At 39.4% G+C, this 21,257-nt stretch overlaps 1 protein-coding gene and 1 long non-coding RNA gene across 18 annotated transcripts in view; one reads left to right on the top strand and one right to left on the bottom strand.

Moving 5' to 3' along the window:
- The window catches only part of LOC133248443 (uncharacterized), a 42,016-nt gene extending 37,374 nt beyond the window's left edge, over window positions 1–4,642 (top strand). For 12 of the 17 annotated variants that reach the window (XR_009736717.1, XR_009736721.1, XR_009736720.1 and 9 more), the window contains 4 exons: window positions 1,668–1,864; window positions 2,629–2,668; window positions 3,846–4,041; window positions 4,264–4,642. This is a non-coding gene — a long non-coding RNA (uncharacterized LOC133248443). The remainder of the gene's footprint in view (window positions 1–1,667; window positions 1,865–2,628; window positions 2,669–3,845; window positions 4,042–4,263) is intronic. The other 5 variants (XR_009736714.1, XR_009736711.1, XR_009736716.1 and 2 more) reach the window with 5 other exon arrangements.
- Window positions 1–21,257, bottom strand: part of EP300 (E1A binding protein p300) — a 64,091-nt gene that overhangs the window by 19,467 nt on the left and 23,367 nt on the right. The window contains exons 3-17 of the mRNA XM_061418630.1: window positions 19,366–19,542; window positions 17,847–18,108; window positions 16,542–16,655; window positions 15,429–15,674; window positions 13,000–13,093; window positions 12,294–12,431; window positions 10,582–10,699; window positions 9,753–9,924; window positions 7,965–8,042; window positions 7,417–7,526; window positions 5,842–5,979; window positions 4,636–5,073; window positions 2,859–3,038; window positions 2,512–2,656; window positions 529–647 (exon numbers count right to left, since the gene is read on the bottom strand). Coding sequence (XP_061274614.1) covers window positions 529–647; window positions 2,512–2,656; window positions 2,859–3,038; window positions 4,636–5,073; window positions 5,842–5,979; window positions 7,417–7,526; window positions 7,965–8,042; window positions 9,753–9,924; window positions 10,582–10,699; window positions 12,294–12,431; window positions 13,000–13,093; window positions 15,429–15,674; window positions 16,542–16,655; window positions 17,847–18,108; window positions 19,366–19,542 — 2,529 coding nt within the window. The remainder of the gene's footprint in view (window positions 1–528; window positions 648–2,511; window positions 2,657–2,858; window positions 3,039–4,635; window positions 5,074–5,841; window positions 5,980–7,416; window positions 7,527–7,964; window positions 8,043–9,752; window positions 9,925–10,581; window positions 10,700–12,293; window positions 12,432–12,999; window positions 13,094–15,428; window positions 15,675–16,541; window positions 16,656–17,846; window positions 18,109–19,365; window positions 19,543–21,257) is intronic.

The following is a 21,257-nucleotide window of genomic DNA, read 5'->3' as shown; positions in this document are numbered from 1 at the left end:
ATTTGTACGTAAACATTCATAGGCATGCTATCTTCAACAGCCAAAAAGTATAAAAAACCCAAGTAACTACTGACTAATGAGTGGGCAGAGAGAACGTATGTATATCCACACAAACACTGGTGGGCCATAAAGAATCAAGTACTGATTGTGCTACAATATAGACAAATTTTGAAAACTTTATGTTAAATGAAAAGAACCCTGTCACAAAGAGCCACATACTACAAGGCTCCATTTGATGAAATGTCCAGAAAAGACAAACCAGAGACTGAGAGCAGACCAACAGCTGGTTGGGAGTAGGGGGACTGTGGGCAGGAAGGGAAGTGACTGCTTATGGACACAGTTTCTTTTTTGGGATGATGAAAAATGATCCAAAACTGACTGTGGTGATAGTCGCACAGTTCTGTTAATACAAAAAACCATAAAATTGTACACTTAAATGGGCAGTTTGTATAATATGTGAATTCCATCTTTAAAAAAAAGCTGTTACCAGATTGTAAGAGAAATGAGAAGTAGCACCCACATACTTACAGGGATTCCTAGAAGCTGAGGGTCCACAGGCTGACGGAAGGGAAGGGATTCCGGATCCTGTCGGTAAAGTGCCTCCAGTGTTGACATCAGTGCCTGTCGTAACTCTTCAGGTTTGAAAACTGAAAAAGAGTATATTAGAAATTAGTTACCAACTAAGAGAAAGAGGAGAAAAAGTTCAAGTTGAAACTATAACATATACCTCAAGGGTCTTGAGGTATACACAAAATTCCCTACGTTGTCCCCATCAAAGATCACTAAGGGTGTTTCTATTTTCTGGTTCAGACAGATCCTTTAAAACACCCTGTCTAGTCATCTTTAAATACCTGTCATGACTCAGTTAAATTTCTTAGTCAGAAACTCACTTAGTCTTGACCAAGTAGCAAGAGAATCCTAAGTGCTCCAAAAATTTATGAAAAGACTTTGTCAGCATATTCCAAATGATACGATGGGCAGGGGATGCTGTCAAGCAAGAAGAGAAAGAAGCCCCCTCTTCACAATATCAGAGTATAACAAGTCAGAAATTAGACCTGGTATTGTCTTATCACCAAAGGAATCAGAACCAATGAAGGCCAAGAGTCCTTCGTTAAAATGTTTGATGTTTTAGAGCTTCAGCAGTAGACATATTTACTGTTTCAATGGCAAATGTTAGTTTTAATTCTTAAAAAAAAAAAAAAAACCTAAATTGTTATCACCAGAATGATGTATTCAGTTATCAAATTATGTTCAAATGTGTTCTCAGTATGTTTCCCAAAAGTCAGGAAGATTTGCTGGTGTGCGCCAAATGGAATTAATTTATACTCCATTTAAGAAGCTGGCCATTCAGGGTCCATCACTGTGAGCAGAGACTTATTTCTTCTATTTACAAATTAATTTCATCTTCAAGATGGTATATCTGTCAGTACTTGAGTATTTTTTCACCACGTGGTGGGGGCTGCCATGAAAAATTCAAACAAATAGATGGGAGAAGCTTGTCTCTTAATATATTAATATTTCGCTGTGTTCAAAATAAACAGAATTTGAGCAAATTTGTGAGATTAGCTGTTTTAAATATTAATTCCTAATAGTAAGACTGGGTCTGTTGCAGCCTACATCAAAATCACATCTCCATATATAAAACTTTATTTTTATTTATTTTTTAGCAGGATCTTAGTTCCCCAAAAAGGGATTGAACTCCATATCTCCTGCAGTGGAAGCAAGGAGTCTTGACAGTGGACCACCAAGAAGTCCCAACAACCTTATTTTTAAATAATTTTTTAGCCCCATCATTTGAAGGTGCATTGTATTCATGGAACACTTTCATATATATCATCTCAGGAGCTAGCAGACCCCCTCTAAGGTAAGTCCTACCACCTGTGACACTGAAGGGGTCACCAGAGCCATAAGAAGTTCTAGTCCTAAACTAGCTAGTAAATTAACTTCCATGGGACCTGTTAAACACTTTCTGCTTAAGCAGACTTGCTTGCCTCATTACCATTCAGTAGCATGGTTCAGAGCAGAGACTCTCAATCAGCCTGCCTGGACTAAGAGAGCTGGGATAAGTTACTGGACCTTGCTGAGCCTCGGTTTTCCCGACTGTGAAACAGGGGTCAGGGACCTCACTCACAGAGGGGCTGTGCGGTTCTCAGACGAGACCAGAAAGCTTGTGGTACAGTGCCTGGTGCACAGCAGTTAACAAAGAAAACAAAGAATATTATTACTGCTGTTATTTCCTGCATTTTGATCCAGACTATTATTTAATAATTTCTGTCCTCTGAAAGAGTTCTGAGAAGTTGTTTGCCAGCCAGCGACTGCTGGAAGCAAATACACTTAAAGGAAAGAAAATTCCTTCTCCAACATTAGTAATAATGAAGACCAGGCCCAGGGCGCCAAGCTTAATGAAATCACATGAGAGTTCAATTCCAAGGCCCAAGAAGCCCAATCTCGCTCTACTGAAGTCTTTAGTTTTCCCTCTGCCTCCACGAACCCAGAGACTAAGAAACTTACTCTTCTTCTTTGACTGTCCTGGGGCTGGAGATGACTGGGTCGCTGAAGTACTTGGCTGGTCTTCTTCCTCTTTTGTCTCAGTTTTTAATTCAGTGCCTCTCTCTTCGGTTTCTGTAGGTTCTACTTTACAGTCTTCTGCTTTAGTCTAGAAGGCAAGGTAGGAATTTTTGGTATTCCAAAGTCATGTAACTGAGTAGCAGTACCATCATTATCTTATTTACTCTCCCCTGTGAATGGAGCTCAAGACCCCTTCTCATACGGAAATCAGTAAAATGAGACCTAATTATCAGAGTCCTTTCCTGTAACACGTTCCTAACCCAAAAAGGTGGTAACTACCCTCCTCTCACCTCTGGAATATCCTCCGGCTGAGTATCTGCTGGTTCTGGTGCCTCCACTTCCATTTTAGGCTCCATTTTTACTTCCTGTGAAGGCTGCTTCTCAGGAATGGTCTGAGAATTCACTTCCGTGCTACTAGTGGATGGAGGGTTTGATACCTGCCCTTCGATGCTTACAGCTGGCTGGGAAAGCTGGGTAGAAAAGGGCGGGGGAGAGAAAAAAAAAAGTCCGTCTATTACAAAACCAGAGTTTAGGCTATATGACAAGATGGCAGCATAACCACCTATTTCTAAGCTAATGTCATTACACCCATTTATGGTGTTTTGGGGCTAGTAAAAAACTGCCTGCAATGCAGGAAACATATTAGATCCCTGGGTGGGGAAGATGCCCTGGAGGAGGAGGGCATAGCAACCCACTCCAGTATTCTTGCCTGGAGAATCCCTGTGGACAGAGGAGCTGGTGGGCCACAGTTCATAGGGTTGCAGAGAGTCAGACACGGCTGAAGTGATTTAGCACGCATGTACACGCATGGTGCTTTCACTTACTCTACCTAGTTGGCCCCCCTGAAGTAAATGTTGCTTAAGAAAAGGAGACTGAGGACTAACAAATATCGGTTGGCTGGTTGTAGACATAAGAGTCAACAACTGTTTCTCCAGTACCATTCTGTGACAGTGCCTGGGAGGGAGGTTTCAGAAAGGACTGCCCCAGAGGAGCTCATGTTTATAGAAAAATGGAAAGAAAATAAGAATGACTGATGGGCAATCTTTTAGTTTTAACTCTCCTTAGAAAAAGTTTCATATGTCCAAGTTGGGAGAATATAATAAATACCCACCATGAGCAGCTGTTTTGAGTCATCACATTCTAATGGATAACTAACAATCTCTATTTTTCCTAAGTCTTCCAATAACATACCTCTTAATGGGAAGTCAGTATTTTCAGAATCTGTCCTACACAGAATAAAGATGCCTTTTTGCATCCTGCCTTTTCTTACATATCAGAGGCTAAGATGAACCAGTCACACATGAACAATGTATTAAGAAGTAGCGATGACTCACAGCACTTCTCAGTTTGCCAACAGGACAGAGAACTGAAGTGTTAGTATCAGCGATCATGTAGAAAGTTTAAACAGTGACACGCAGAGTTCTGTTAATAAGGATCAACTGTCAGGTGGACATCTGGATCTCTGCTACACAGGTAACACATCTTTTGCAAGAAGTGTTTCAGGCCCTTATGAAACACCTTCTCATGAATTTTCTAACTTTGGCTAGTACCACAGACATTCGTAAATCAGTGATTTTGTTCATTTGCTCTTGAGCACAGCAGTTCAGGCTGTTTGAAAAGACTCTTTAAATATCTGTAAAATTCACGTGTAGTATTAAACGTCTGGTCGCTCTTCTCCCCTTACATGCTTTCAAGCCTCTGAATACAACATGACCGCGGTCAACATAAGATCTAAACAAAATCTTTGAGGTCCTTCTACGTGAGGTATGACAGCAAAAGTCCGTAAACGTAAGAGGTTCCAGTCTGAGGAGGCGACAACGAGAGAAGAAATGACAGAAAACAGACATGGCAGAGGAAATTCCCCCGAGGTCCAGTGATACGGACTCGGCGCTTTCACTGCCAAGGGCCCAGGCTGGATGCCTGCTCAGGGAACTAAGATCCTGCAAGCTCACCACCCCCACCCACCTCCCAGCTTAAAAAAATAAAAAAAAAAAGAAACCGCATTGAAGTAGTGTAAAACTACAGCACAGCTGACATGGTTCTGCTGAAAGCCCAGACTCTGCTTACTGGAGTTGCCGGCTGCGGAGGCAGCAGGGGTGCCGTCGGGGTGGGCACAGAGGCTGCTGTGCTTTGCTGGGACAGAGGCTGCTGCTGCGCCTGGTCGACTGAGGGAGCAGCAGGAAGCGAAGGCTGCACTTGGGGAGGAAGTTGTGTTGGTGGCGGTGTAGGCGTCTGTCTTGGAGGCGGATGGAGAACCTGGGACTGTGGGCCAGGTGGCATGGCTGGAGGCGTAGGAACAGGGGCTGGGATTGCTGTTGCTGGTGGCTGCTGAGCCCCTATGCTAGGGGGAGTGTGGTGAGGGGTGGGGGTGCGACTAGGTACGGGTGAGGGTGAGTTCTGATGCAGAGCTGGTTGAGGGAGAGGGGGACAGTGAATGTGGCTCCCTTGAGACCCAGGAGGCATTATAGGAGAGTTCACAGGACAGGAAGAACTGGACATCTGTGCCTGTTAAAAGGAAAAACAAAACAAGATGCAATTCAGAACACAGTCAAAGAAGTATTTACATAGGCAGGCTATATACATTTAACAGAAATCAGCAATGAATGTCTCCATTTCAAAATGTGTCAAAAACCCAATTACTGGGGGCCTGTCTTTGGAAAATCCAACCAGTACACAGTACTTAGGTAGGTAGATGTCTCAGGTGCTGTGGGGGCATGGGACAGGTGAACATGTTGTTTTCTAGCTGTCCAATGCTCTGTTCAGCCAAAGCTCTCTCTTCTGCTTTATAGCACTCAGTAACATACCATTTTTAAAGAGTTCACGGTTTTAAAAACTGGCTAAAATGGTTTTCTTTAAAATCTAATCTCCTTCTTACTTGGGCTTCCTGGTAGCTCAGTTGGTAAAGAATCCACCTGCAATCCAGGAGACCCAGGTTCAGTCCCTGGGTGGAGAAGATCCCCTGGATAAGGAGATGGCAACCCACTCCAGTATTCTTGCCTGGAAAATCCCAGACAGAGAAACCTGGTGGGATATAGTCCATGGGGTCACAAAGAATTGGACACAACTGAGCAAACAAACCACAGTCACTTTTTTCTTACTTATTAGCAAGGAATACCACTGGTGTATCACAGAGTCATCACTTCATGTTCAGAATACTATGTCCATAACTATTTTTATTAAAAGCTTAATTTTGCTGCCCTTCTCTGTAAAAACCTACATCAAGAGAAGCTTCAAGAATTGCACAAATTTAGAACAACCATCTGTGAGACATACTTGAGACACTGGTGCTTGACCGCCAGACGGAGCCAAAGGCATATTTGTTACATTCATTCCCTGTGTTGAGAATTGAGTCTGAGGAAGAAACTGGCTCTGGCTGGAAGGCTGCTGCATGCGAGGCCCGTAGCCCATAGGCTGTACACACACACACAAAAAACAAAACACAGAGCACCAAGTTGCTTCATTTTAGTTATTCTACTAAGGCTGGAATCACCAATTAATTGCTCTGGCCCTGCTATGGGAGGGTGGGGAAGAACAAGAACAAAGTGGCATGAGAGCAGCAGACACTCATGCCAAGATAACAGAGAACAGCCTCACTACTTACCTTAAAGCCCACTCTAAAGAAGTTACACACACGCATCTAGACCGAGGTACAGAGGTAACTGTCTTTATACACTGCTTGTTTTATAAGTGAGAAGAGCAAATCAGTTTCATGAGGTTTTTGCTTATGTAGGTATTATTAAAGCACAAGCTGTAAGACTCTAAAATGAGTAATTATGGATACCAAAGGCCCAAAACTTCATAATCTAAGAAAGGCACTTGTCTCATAGATTAAAATGAAAAATAAAACCCCTCATTAAACACAGCAGACCAGAGGCGAGAGACAACTCCAAAAAGGCCCAATGACTGATAGTACTAACTCTGAGAGGTAGGGTAAGGGCTGGGGGCCAACATGGAAAGGTGGATGACAGGTTTAGAATCTGTGTAAGGAGGAATGAGGTGCTCAGAGTCCCTCTTCTCCACTCTTGAGAACCAAACAACTGCCCCTCCATCACCCTTGACAGGTTCCTCCCTGGGCAGGCTCTGTGTTTGGGGACGATAGGCATTACAGAAGAGAGAGGACTCTGTCCAAGTGTGCAGACTACTCAACGCTGAGTGAGACTCTAGGCAGTGCTGACTGGGTGCTGTTACAAGCTTTCTAGTACTGTGACTAGATATGAACAGTATTTGGAAGCAAATCTTTCTTTTAGTGTTTATTTTATATGTTATAATCCAGAGAGAGTTCTTAACTGTACAGTATCCTATATACTTTAGACACATGCTTTTCCCAATTAAAGCTGTAAACAGCTTTCATGCCATCATATAAGTTCTGAAATTAACACTTATGAAGCATTCCAATTTACAGATGTACCATAATTTAACCATAATGAATCCCTTAATGTACATTCAGGCTATGGCCATTTTCTAAAACACATTATATAATATACCACCCTTAATATGAATTTTCTTCAAATTATATCCTTTCAGTATCTCAGGAATTATTTCTATAGGATAAATTTCTAAAAACAACAAATATAGGTAAACAGAGGTAAGTGAAAATTAAGAATACTGTCTAATTGTGGTATATGGTTTAGTTTTAATCATTTAATCATGTCTGTGATAAGGGCTAAATACAACAGAATTCTACACAAAACGAAAAACAAAACAAAAAACCCCAAAGAACAACAGCATTAAGAACTAATTGCATGTAGTTAGCTGTTTAAGCTAGTGTTAGAATTTGTTGTCTCAGAGAAAAGGAACTTCAAAAAGGTCAAGTAAAGGGCAAAAAGATGACCCAGAGGTCAAACTTACCGGGTTAAGTGTTCCAGTTTGAGCTAACTGTACATGGTGCTGAAGAGGAGAGTTTTGCCGGGGTCCAATAGGGGGCTGAGGCATACTCACCTGGCCAAACTGATTCAAACCTGTAATCAGTACAAATACTAAACCTGAACACCATGTGACTGGAGAATAAGAGAGTTCTTCTTTACAATTCTATGTCATTTTATCAGGACAAATAAAGGAACCTGCTTCCAACTGTGAAAGAATCTCTGTTTCATTCCCAACAGCTACAGAAAGGCACTGTTAATTAATGTATGGTCTCAACCAAATTTGGATGGAATAAACCTCATCTTGGCTAGTTGTTTTTGAATGAATGCGTGATCCTTTGTACCTTTTGCTCCTACACCTGCCAGTCAACCTGCTCTTCACACTTCCCCCCCACCTGGGCTCCTAATCTAAAAGGCTTTCTGATTTCTCAAGTAGACAATCGTGATACCTGCTGCTGAGTGGCAGCAGGAATCAAGGTGACAATTTTAAGCTTGTAATACACTAGGAATTCTGTTAAAAAACAAAAACCTTACCAGGCTGTGGAGTTACCCGAGGCATCATCTGGTTTGGCACACTGCCGCGGATCATAGATGGATCAGGGAGAGGGCCATCTAGAGCAGAACAGAGAGATGGTTAGAAACGCACCTTTCAGCCAGCTGTTCCCATTTAAATAAGAGTAGTAACTTACAGAATTCAGTCTATCAAAAGAATAAAGGTTTGAACCAGAGAGGAATCTGAAGAAAATGCTTTTCTGCAGTACAAGAAAATACCTCAAAATGGTTTTAGTCCATTTCTATATGAACCAGGGTGCTTTTGCTGTTGACAGGAAATAATGTGAGATCTTATATTTAAAAAGACGAATATAGTATTTAATATGCTGTCATTTGATTAAGCCTGATTATTTCACTGGTAAAAAGAATCTCTCTATAGACAAGAGCCACAGATTTTGTCCAGTGACCGATTTTGATTGTGTACCCCCAATAATGTGTTTTGATGTATACATGTCCACTGTGAACACTGACTTTAAATAATATACATATTATATTGAACTATATATCATGTACCTCTTAAATACAAAAATAGAAATAATTAAGAATGATTAAAATCTATATGGTCTAAAATCACCTTTTTTATGAAAGGTGGTTCGCTTGGTTCCCCTGGTTTGCTCATTAGTTATGTTTATGGTTAAAAACAAAATTTTGGATTCTTCTACAATTGATTTCTGTGTATGGGATAAGAGAGGGATTTCATTCCATAAACACGCACTTAGGGCTACTCAGTTCCACTAGTATTTGTTCCTGCCTACACTAGAACCATTGTTTGTATTTTAAAATACAGACTACAATTTAATACCTGACAAACTTTAAACTTGGCTCCAATTTCTGAAGAAGTCAAGTAAATTGTAGCACACTCAAATATCTCAAACTTATCCACTTGTCTCTATATCATAGGTACTGCTCTAATTCAAACTATCAGCACTGAAGCAGTATCCTCAACCCAATCTTGACTTTGTTTCCAAACAATTGTTCTACCTACTCAAAAAAAAAAAACCAAAACAAAAAAACCAACCCAAACCCACACACCTGCAATTTTCCCTTGCTAGTGGGGCCTCCGTGCATGCTGTTCTCTCTGCCAGAAATGCTGTTCTCAATTCTTTTCACCATCATGGTCCAATGAGAAAATGTATCCAGCACACCACAGTTAACACATGAGGCTGCTGAAAGCTCTCCACCTGACTACTTCGAGACCTGTGGGGTGTCAATTTCTCAGCCCACTCACCATCCACCAGTGGCCTAAGAGTTGGTACCTGCTGGCTCAGTTGGCACTACTTACAGGTAGCCAGCTTTTCCTGACTTAAAAAAAACACAGGTTTTCCCCATCACAGCCGTTCACACATCATTTAAACAGTTCTTAGCCTATGAACATACTGGGTCAAGAAGAAAGTGTGACAAGGTAAGTAATCTGATACTGTTTAGGATGTATCGAAGCCAATAAGGTGCTTGCCTGCTGAGTCTACATCAATTGGCTGCCTGCCACATGCAAGTCAGTAAAAACCCATGGGCTATCAGTTCCTAGGTGTCACTATGAGAGAAGAATACCTTTGGCACTAAAAATGATGCCATATTGTTAAGACAAGTAGCAAATCTAGGAATCTTCAATACACTGTTTACTGTTTTTACTAGAGAACAAACTAAGTTCTTTGAAAAGGCAATAGTCATTTGAAAGCTCCAGAATAGTAACATAAGCCAATGCAAATTAGTGAATTTGGTTAGAAACCATTTTATTTCAGTTTCTCCTAAAAATACATAAAAAGCACTTACTAGACGTCATTCCTGGTTGTGGCTGCCCCATGTTAGGCCCTGTGTTCATAACTGGCACCATGCTTGCAGCACTTGGTAGCATGTTCTGTTTCTGTAGTCTAGTCCTTCGCTTTTCTTCTAGTTCCTTCTGAATCTTATAGATCTTCTCAGCTAGCAGGTGGTAGTATTCCGCCTTTTTGAATTTTGTTAAGTAGAGATGAGGAAAAAAGATGAACTACCATCAGGTAACAGAAAAAACGAACTAAGAGCAAATATTTGCTTCATTTAAAAAAGGCAGAAATGAAAAGGGAAAAGAAGCATTCTAATCTATTTTCTTAGATCATTCCAAATATGAGCTCACATTTAAAATGATCAGTAAAAAATTGCTATATAATGAATATACACAGTAAGGCATGACTTCTCAAAGTACAATTCCCAACATGTGCCAAGAATATGCTACTTCTTAAAGAAGTGCCAATTTAGAGAAGAAAGTTCAACTGATACAGAAATACTACTTGAGATGAAGATACTGAGCAGCTGATTCACCACCATATTCCAGTGAAAATAGCACGGAGCATGGTAACAGCTCAACCACTTTTTAGCTGCCAGAAGGACAACCCAGATAAAGTGCCACATGAGTGCGCTGTATTAAGAGGAAAAATGCAAGATTCTTGACATACACTTTAAGAAAAGTGTTTTGTTATCGCAACTCCACAGTGCATTACAGGACAGAATGGCTAAAGGGTGTCCTCTGAGGTATAGTGTTCTGTGTACATGCAACACAGAGGAACAAAAATAAACAACCAGAAGAGGTCCACTTTTGCTTTAAATAGAAAAAACAGATGCTCACTCGATTGTTTGCCGATTCATACATGTCCCCTTCCACTTTCCGGGCATATGCAACTAGGTTTTCCATCCGTCTGTCTTTTAAAGCAGCAGGATCCGGAGTGGGAAATATGGCTTGAACGCTAGGAATATAAAATCCTACCACTATTATATCACGTCAGCTTTTTTTTCTCATCATAGAAACACACAGTATTTTAAATATTTTCCTGGTTAGTATTTTCTCATTTTTATACAATGAATACTTTGGGTAAAATTTTAAAATAAGGCTTGAGATGTGTTCAAACATAAATTACTGACCAAAAGAAGTGTCTGTATTAATCAAATCAAAGGGTTTTCCTGATCAGAATATAAGAAATGACTCCATGGAAATACTCTGGCCCCTATGACTCTAATGTAAGGCAAAAAAAAAAAAAAAAAGAAAAAACTGTGCTATCTGCATAAAGGGAAGTGATAAAACCTGACCTTTGCTATAGCATCATGTAGCAAAAGCCTTAAGATCCTTCTACTCTTGCACTCAGCTTAGTAAAATAAAACCTAATAGTCTCTACAAAATCTTAAAAGATCAAAAACTTGAAGTGAAGGGAGCAAAAATGCAAAGAAAATTCTGCTAAATTCAATGTCTTTTACTCTCTAGCAATTCCCCAAAATGCCTGGCACTAACTTTCCTGAAGGCACCAGGTGGAGAAGAAATAAATGGAAATCCGAGTTAGTAAAAAGTTCTCAAGCATATAATATTAACATCAAGTCAGATGATCAATCCCAAATAACCTACCGTTTCTATTAAGTTTCTAAACAATTTGATCACAAGATAAGTTTGTTTTGGTTATTCCTTATTAATTCATTGTATTAAAAATAATCTGTTTTTTCTTTGTGTCAAATTCCATTTCTGGTGCTATCATTTGAGAATTCCTAAATGAAGCTCAAGTATAACTGATAAGCTAATGTAACATAAAAATAAACTAAGAAAACAAGACAGACTACCCTGTTTCAAGGTAATAAAAAAAACTGGATGAACTGGAGATCTCTCTATTAAGTAGAGGGGAAATGAAAAAAAAAAAAAAAAAACCTGATTCTTCCAAGAAAAAAAAAAAGTGCTGCATTTTGTTGAAGTATAAGCTCTGTAACCAGTGAGGGCAAAGCTCAATTTTTAGGGTATCGGGTATATTACATTTTACCATTCTATATGCCTTACGCCTCTTTCATCCAACAAGACAGTGTTTGTGAGGCAGTGTGCCTGGCATACATTAACTTCACAAAAAACAGTGCACAGGTATTTCACAAGTAATTGCTATGTACACATTTAGAAGACCAGAAGACCAGAGAGGCCACCCAAACAGATTCAGTTTGTCAAGATAATAAAAATTTTACCAAGGATAACAGAAGGCTGTGTTGCCACTACTATTCTAATGATCTCAGTTAAAACCTAGTTTTTCTTTTAAAATATTAACTTTGTAAAAGAAATGATTAATAAAATGAATAATCTTTAATATATATTGATTATTGTCACTAGACAGAATCCTCACACATGGTTAAAAGCTAAAAGACACCTAAGAAATAATGGAGAAAAAGTTGAGAAGCAGAGAATAGAAGCAGGAAAGCCATAGGAGAAGTATCAGTAGCAACCAGGCTATAGAAAAATCAGTAATTTCTCGTGTTTAAGTGCCTGGCAGATTAACCTTATAACTCTTTATGAATAAGACATGCCAACAAGCTTACAGTTTGTGGACAAGATGATTTCGAAGATCCTGAGTAATATCTTCATGCCATTGCTTCCGAATTCCAGTACTGGATGGTTGAGCTGCTGTTGGCATAGGACCCAGAGAGGCCACACTGCCATTGTCACTCATCATTGGGCTTTAAGAAGGAGTGAAACAGTTTTAGCAAAGAAGGGTAGTAGGAAAAAGAGGCTCTCAATTTAAGTAGAGCTAACAGTGATGACTGCAATAGGGCCAATACACTATGACAAGTCTATTTACACATAAATCTGGGGGAAATGGTATATATGTATTTGTACTTGTGAGGGGAAACAATTAAAACACACAACATTTCACTGTGTACAGGGGTGGCTGATAACCTTGTGTTTAAAAGACTGAGTCTTGTGTTACAAGACTGAGCTGTCATTTTGACACAGCTTACCCAAGAATCCACTGGGCGATGGACTAACTGCTAGCATTGGGATAAAGCAAACTCGCTTTTTAAGCAGCTGCATTTGTTAACTTCCTACTGTATTTGTACAGGTGTCAGTTACCCCAAATACTTGATATAATTTCTAAAGAGGTTATACAGAGCCTAAAGAAAACACATAATTTGTCATCATTCACCAAGGATATTGTCAAATCAAGTAAACTTAAAAAGCTCAAATAAGGAGCTCTAACAAGAGTCTGAAATCTGACAAAGGGCACAAGCCAAGATTAAAACTTACTTTTGAGAATTTATGGCTGAATGCAACATCGAGTCAGAAAGAAGATTCGACGGTTGAACCCCTACACCTCCATTTACTCCCATAGGACTAGCACCTACATCAAAACAAAAAGCAAGAGACGGTATTTTAAATACCAAAAAATGATAACAAAAACAACAAAAATTAAGGATAAAAAGAAAGGAAGAGGAAAAACTATGAAAGTACTAGAATAAAACATTACAAGAATTTTTTGTCCATTCAAAAGACCCAAAACAGAAGTTTTAAGGATATTTAGAAATGTAACAGTAATTAGTAATAAGTAAAATAATCACCATAAACCAAATCAAGAGACAGATGACAAATCTGGGGGGGAAATGCTAATATTATATATGATAATTATTTGCAATATAATCAGCAACACATATATAAAGGCTACTACACAAAGTTCCTTTATAGCATAGTAAGAAAAACATGAAGAAGAAAAGAACAATTTACATAAAAAAAGAAATACAATGGCTTAAAAAATATACATGAAAAACATGTAATTTTTTTTCACGTATGAAATTCCACAAACTTTTTTTGGGGGGGCCACTGGGCTTGTGGGGACCTTAGTTCCCTGAACCAGGAGTTGAACCTGTGCCCCCTGCAGTGGAAGCATGGAGTCCTAATCATTAGACCATCAGGGAATTCTTATGAATTCCCTTAAAGTTTGAGAATACAAAATGTTGAGAAAGGTTTGGGAAAAGCAGCATTTCTCTGAAAATTCATAGGTGTGTAAACTGATCCACTCTTTGGAAAGCTATCTGGTAACCGTTAAACAAATGAAAAAAAAAATGTACACACATTTTCACCAACTTAGATTTCCACTTGCTATTCCATCTTACAGTTATACTCACATATGTATGGATAAACATAAGAGTAATGGTGTCAAAAGGAGCAAAAAACTAGAACTAAAATTGTTTAGGGAACCGAACTTAACACATGCACGTGTTTTCATAAGCACCATCTATGTAAGAACCTAAGAAAGCTAAGGATGATGATCCCCAGGGAGGAGAATTAAAGACAGTATTTGCATTACACATTTTAAATTGACTACTCCTTCAAACTGGCTTGAATAGCTCTATGTATTCCTATTACTTTTTAAATTAATGATTTAATGAATATTACTTCTTTAAAACAAAGAAAACCATCAATGGCAATATTTATACTAAACCAGATTTTGATGTGGTTAAAATTTTTTGATTAACAATTTTATTAATATATCCTTCAAGATATTTAGTTAAAAATAAGAAAACAAAACTCCTCCCTAAAATGCAAATAATTGACTGGATTTCTCAACAGTGTCTAATAAAAATCCTATTGTCTTCTTTCATCACGCTTCCCAAATCGTTAGGCAGAACTCTCCTAACAGCATCAAGGCAGGCTCTGAAATGCAGTTGCTGGTAGTGGCTTATCTGTCACTATGAAATATTCATTTTTAAGAAAACTACACATCCTTAACACAGATTTATTTCACTGGTGGTAACAGTATTAAGGTAAAGAAAAAAGTGATTATACTATTACTGATTTGCTTATTTTACTGCCTTCTGATGGCATACGAAAAAAGACATTCCCTCCAAAGTATCCAGGTTCATTTAATCTTTGGCACTGATTGCAAGTAATGGCTCAATCTAACTTGAGAAAGATACCTTTACACAGATTTGTATTTAGGACCCTAAGAGTGAGCATTCACTTGAGATACAAAAATGTAGGGATAAAAACACCACTGGCACTGGCAGAGAGTAAGTCAGAAAGAAAAAAAAAATGAACAAAATAAAAATTCAAAGCACCTAATAATCAAGGAGAAAACATGTAATATTTTAAGCCCTAGGGAGAATCTTAAGCCTTAGGAGAACATATATTTTTTTCTAAGCCCCAACAAAATCTTTATACATTAAGTGAATCCAATAGTAATCAGAAGATTAAGCATGTGGTTAAACAGGGTCATGGGGGCCTTACAGAGAAAAGCTCTAATGCGGAGTTCCAGGAGTGGCTCCCTCTTTCCCCTCTCTGCTACAGAATTTCTACTACCTGAAATATGCAGTAGAGATCCTGCTGTTTTGTCTATTTGTTCACTTACTTGCTCATCCACACTAGAGATGTCTCAAAAGTAGGGACAACCAGTTACTGAGCCCCTGCGCCACAACTACTGAGCTCGCAAGCCTAGAGCCTGTGCTTCATGACAAGAGAAGTCACTGCAGGAAGGCTGCCCACCACAGCGAAGAGTAGCCCCTGCTTGCTGCAACTAAAGGAAATCTATGTACAGCAATGAAGACCCAGCACAATGCTCCCCCCAAAAACAGTAGAAGAGATCAAAATTTAAAAAAAAAAAAAAAAGACTCAGAAAGGTAAAAAAGAAATCCAAGAAGCTAACTTGCAAGTCTGCCATGACGAGGAGGACACAGACTTACTCATGTTGCTCATGGGCCGCATCCCTTGGGGAGACTGCCCAGACTGCTGGTTCTGCTGATTCTTCGCTTGCACCTGGGGCTGGGTCGGCATCTGATTTACTTGATAGGGCAGTCCAAGGGCTGCATAGGCTCTTTCTATAGAGCTGGGATCAATCTGACTGACAGTGCTTAGGCTGGGAGTGGACTGTTGACCCACCCCTAGAGAGCTAGTACTGCCAAGTCCAACTGGTGCTCCAGTCAAAATTGCTAGGGAAAACAGAAGAAAGAGTATTACAACATTAAAGATGCTGAGACAGGAAATACTATCATGTCTGAGTTTTAAACACAAAAATACTGTTGTGTGATTATGAAATACATGCATCTTGTTTCCCATTATTTCCTTAAATTTCTAAGCATAGAACTGATTGGTCAAAGGGCAGCACTGGCATGAAAAACTTTTGATCCAAAATACCCAAAAGCCTTCCCACAAGCTGTTATCAATGTTCCCATGAAGAATGCATGACAGCGTGACAGGAGAGAAATGGTATTTTATTTCATTACTTAATTTAATAGGGAACTTTTGGGTATTTCCTCCTCCTGGTGAACTATTTCCTAGTCCTAATTCTCTACTAGGATATCTATGATTTATTTACTCATTTATGGAATTTCATTCCTTTTAAAAATATGCTATATGCAGTTCCAAATTTATCTTTCAATCCTAAATGCCACCTTTCAATTTTAAATCCTAAATGAGACTTGGTGGCTGCACTTTCTACTTTTGATACTTTTTCTCTAAGAAAAGCTCATCAACCCCAGGCTTCTAAAAATAACCTCAAACTTTTCTTTAACATTAATTTCAAATTATCTAAATATTTACATCACAGGTAGAGAAGAGTAATAATCTGCCCAATGTCAAAGCAATGATCTTTCTGGATCTTATTTTAAGTAATAAACACTTCAGTTCTAACCTTATTATTATGAAGTTTGTGGTAAGTGGAAATAATCTAGTATGACAGCACTGGCAGTCACAGGAACTTCATATAATCAAGAAGTATGTTAAATCTCACCAAATTGCACCGGGGAAGAGTCTAATAATACTTTGATATAAAAGTTTCAAAAGATTTCATCACTTACACTGTTGATTTCTCTTATCTCCAGCGTTTTTCAGGGGGAGACACACAGGACAATCATGCCTTGTACAATTCTTCCAGTGGGAAATGATTTGTCGAGAAGATGCACAGTGTGCCACTGATAAGAAAAGTGATTTTTTACATTATTATTAGCTAACTTATCAACCATATAATGAGTGCTACAAATGTTATTAATGCATCTTCCTAACACCCCCTAAAGGGTAGTTATTAATCCTCAAATTTTACAGTTGAGAAAATAGGCAAAAACTGGCTAAGTGATTTGAACAAAGTCACAGAGCACCCCAAGTGGGATTCAAACTCAAGCAGTCTGATTTCCAGAGCCTCTATTTTTGACCACAACACTGTGTGAGAAAAATCTTTAAAATACAGATTTCTCTTAAAAAAATAAAAGGGGGTGGTGGTGGTACAGGGCTTCCCTGGTGGCTCAGTGGATAGGAATCTGCCTGCCAATGCAAGAGTACTCTGGTCCAGGAAGATTCCACACGCCACAGAGCAACTAAGCCTGTGTGCCACAACTTCTGAACCCTCGAGCTCTAGGCCCCGAGAGCCGCAACCACTGAAGCCTGAGTTCCTAGAGCCTGTGCTCCGCAACAAGAGAAGCCACCACAGGGAGTAGCCCCTGCGGCCTGCATGCAGCAATAAAGACCCAGTGCAACCTTCCCCCCAAAAAAGGGTACAAATGAACTTATTTACAAAACAGAAAGAGAGTCAGAGATGTAAAAAAAAACTTCTAGTTACTGGGCAGGGGAGGTGGAAAAATTGGGAGATAGGGAAGGACATATATATACTACTATACTCTATAAAACGGATAACTAGTAAGAATCTACTGTATAGCACAGGAAACTTTACTCAATACTTTCTAATGACTTACATGCGAAAAGAATCTAAAAGAGAATGGATATATGAATATGTATAACATTCACTTTGCTGTACAGCAGAAACAAACACAACATCATGAAGCTACTATGCTTCAATAAAAATACAGATTCCTAATGGCTCTATAATTATATTAAGTTGGGTAACATTCTTTTTAGTATTTGCCTACATGACAGCAAACTCTCAATATTTAAAGCTATGCTGGGGCAAATAAAAGTCCCTTGCAAAAGAGAAGTCTCTAAAACTTCCTCTACTACCATATCTCTAGATACGCACAAAATGATACTGAATTTGATCATAACATAGAGTAAGGCATTATCAGTAAGGAGTCTCAGGGGAGAGAAAATGTGATCAGCTCTGACTATAAATAAATATTGACTGCGGAGCACAAAAAACCTCTGAGCCCACTCACCTTGGCAGGACTTGCCCGACTGGCAGTGTGTCATGTGGTTTAGGACGTTCTTCATGGTTCGACAGTGGGGAAGGTTGCACTGCCTCACCTCCCCGTTGGCCTGCTCCCGGCGCTGGCACTTGTGAGCGTGCAGGAGGAGGACAAGCTGCTGCTGGATGAGCTTGCGCTTCTCCGGATCAGCCGTATGTGCCCCAGAACCCATCCCCTGGGCCACCGGAGCCACCAGGCCTGGCTGCTGGACCTGTGGGGCCTGCTGCTGGCCCTAAGGGGTACAACAGTAAAGACACATTCAATGTTAGGGGTCACTGGGTGCTACCTCCTGAATAAATACGGACCTGGAGATTTTCAATGAAAACCTTTAACGACATGTCATCTACTAGGTGCCAGACCCAATTTTTTAACACAGGGGATTCTAAGATAAATAAACGATGGCTTCTACCATCAAGAAGCTTAATTTAACAAGAAAATAAATTACTATTACTATATTAACAAGTAATATAATCAAAGTATGTGTAACATAGAGTAAAACAAAGAGGACATGGTAAAGTCCAACACAAGGGGGAAAATGAAGGAATCTGTTGTGAAAGGCATGTTCAAGTTAGGTTTTGAAACAGTGAAGAGCTTCTCAGAAGACCTGGCAGGGGCCTTTCAGGTGGGTGAAAAACTAGTTTTTGTAAACTCTGGACAAAATTCGTCTTGTCCTATAGAAAAGTAAACATTTCTGGAGACAGGGAAACGTGTTAATCTTTTGTCTCCAGTACTTCGCAGAGTATCTGAAATACAGGCATTCAGTGACTATGGGACATAAAGCAAAAAACCTAAAATATCTGAAAAAGAAATAAAATTCCTACAGTACAATTTTTGAAGACACACATGGACTATTTGACACATTTACAACTAGAGATAGTTTTACTTTAGAAAAACAGCAATGTTAGAAGAGTTGGAGATTCTTCCCTAACAGTCACTGTTAAAAATGTGTAACTTTGAGAGGGAGAAGTTACTTCTGTCTAACAGTACCAGATATAAATCAATAGATATCCAGATGACTGACCGAAGAGGAAAAAGGTTCCACTTTCCTATCCTATAGAAAGAACTGCATATACAAGGAGTTGAATATGGCAGGACCCCAAAACTTTCATTGTGGCAGCCCCACTTGCTTCTGTTTGGGCTAACAGCTTTACTGATCAATACCCAAGTAAAAAAACACCATGTGAAATGGAAGGCAGGCATAAGCTTCCTTGATCACAGGGACCATCCCATTAAATCCTAGTGTTGTGCTTTATAGCAGAACAGAAAACATAAAAGTTTAACAGAATTCTTTAAAAAAAAAAAAAATCTTTTGGCTGCACCAAACATGCATGGCATTTGGGATCTTAGTTCCCCAACCAGGGATGGAACCCCCGCCCCCTACACTGGAGGCACAGAGTCTTAACCACAGGACCACCAGGGAAGTCCCAAACGCATTTCTTTTGCTCAAGTGTCAGATGGAAAACAAATCTGCAGACAGATTACTACCCACCATATTGGGCATTCCTCCACCAGGAACTGCCTTTTTGTCCATTGCAAATGGAGATAAGCTATTTGGTAGTACAGACTTTGTCGGAATCTGGAGACCAAGGCCACTGGCTCCCATCTGCTGTCCAGAATTCTGAGTGTATGGTGAACCGTAAGGATTAGGGTTGTTCATCATTCCCATCTAAGAACAAGAAACAGAAAAGAAATTACATCTTATTCCCCACACTAACAGGACATACTATTTCCCTTCCTTTTCCACTTCCTAATTTACAAAGACAATTCTAAAAGAAATTCTCCATATATAAAAAGACTAGGGGGCCTGAGGTACAGTGAATTTAGAGGTATTGCCTGTAAATATGAGATGTTACTAAAAATGTGTCTTCATTTAGCTATACCTACTAAGCAGGTTTTGCCATTCATCTCCACTTTCAATGACTACATAACTTTCATTTAATGTGCAAACTATAACTTAACAAATTCAATTCAACTCAATAAACCATCTAATCCTTAAATATATTAGAGAACTTGATATACCAAAGCATTTGAATGCTTATTCCAGCATTAAAAAAAAAAAAAGGAGTGGGGGAGGGGACTTCCCTTATTGTCCAGTGGTTAAGACTCTGTGCTTCCCGTGTAGGGGGCATGGGTTTGAAGTCAGGGAACTAGGATCCCAAATGCTGTGTGGAGTGGCTGGGTTAAAAAAACAAACAAACAAATACCAAAAACAAGGTAGAAAACTGGTAGTTTGGGGGATATGTCTTTTTTTAAATTTAGGGACACAGTAGAACAGTGATTTAAAATTTTTTTGAATCTGAATTACCTAGATACAGCGCATAAACTTTAAAGCCTGCATTTCTTGATATCTTAGACCTAGCTGCTTTATTAAATTGCCTCCTTGGCTCTTAAAGTAATCTGAGTATATTCGTAATCCCTATGTACTTTAAAAAGGAAGTTCGGGGACTTCCCTGGCAGTCCAGTGGTTAGGAATCTGCACCTCCACTGCAGGGCACACAGGTTGGATCCCTGGTCGGAGAACTAAGATCCCATATGCTGCAGAGCATGGCTTTAAAAAAAAGTATTTCCCTGTCTTTATGTAAGTCTGTGTGGAGCCATCATACTGTAGCTTAAAGAACACAGCATTAATTATTCAAAAGCCAAATGTTTTATTGATAACAATGATGCAACTCACAACTCTATTCTTCCACATAAGACCCCCATGTAAGTCAATCACTGCCTACTTGCAAGCACTCAGGATACAAACTAAGGATGCTAAAGGAGTCATGCCAGATTTCTCACCTTTCTTGGACAGATCCAATCTATCAAAGGGTCCTTCAAATTCTACCTCTAGCCGCCCAGTCCCATGCATCCGTGCCACTGTCACTGTCTTAATTCAAGTCCCTGAACGCAGCTTTTGTAGACTACATCTAACAGGTTTTCTTGCCATCTGTCCTCCCTTTTTTCTACTCATAAGGGGGAAAAAAATGATGGTATACCAGACCTTTCATTATCTTCATGAGAACTTGACTACTTCTCCATGGCAGAAGTACTACTTATCTCCCTTACCCATTTACTTGCAAACCTGAGAGCATCATGTTTCTTGAATCTCCAATATCTGCTTCAGCTTTTCCCTTTCCCTATAACTAGGCAGTGAGTGGCACACCTTCCTTCCCTATTTTTTGGCTCCTGAATGCTAACCTGTAAAGGAAATAAAATACTAAATTCACAAAGAGGCAGGGATGATGATAGGGAATGAGACTGAGGAAGTGGCATCGTTCCGGTGAAAGCATAAAAAAACAGGCAGCCTCAGTGGGATGCAGCCAGAGTAAAAACGTATTTGGTCTCCGATAACTGGAATTTCCTATGTGAATCTGACCAGTGAAAATGTAGGGATAACCA

Source organism: Bos javanicus, chromosome 5 (assembly GCF_032452875.1).
Source record: "Bos javanicus breed banteng chromosome 5, ARS-OSU_banteng_1.0, whole genome shotgun sequence".
In the NCBI taxonomy this organism is placed as follows: Eukaryota; Metazoa; Chordata; class Mammalia; order Artiodactyla; family Bovidae; genus Bos; species Bos javanicus.
This window is presented reverse-complemented; position numbering and strand designations above follow the sequence as displayed.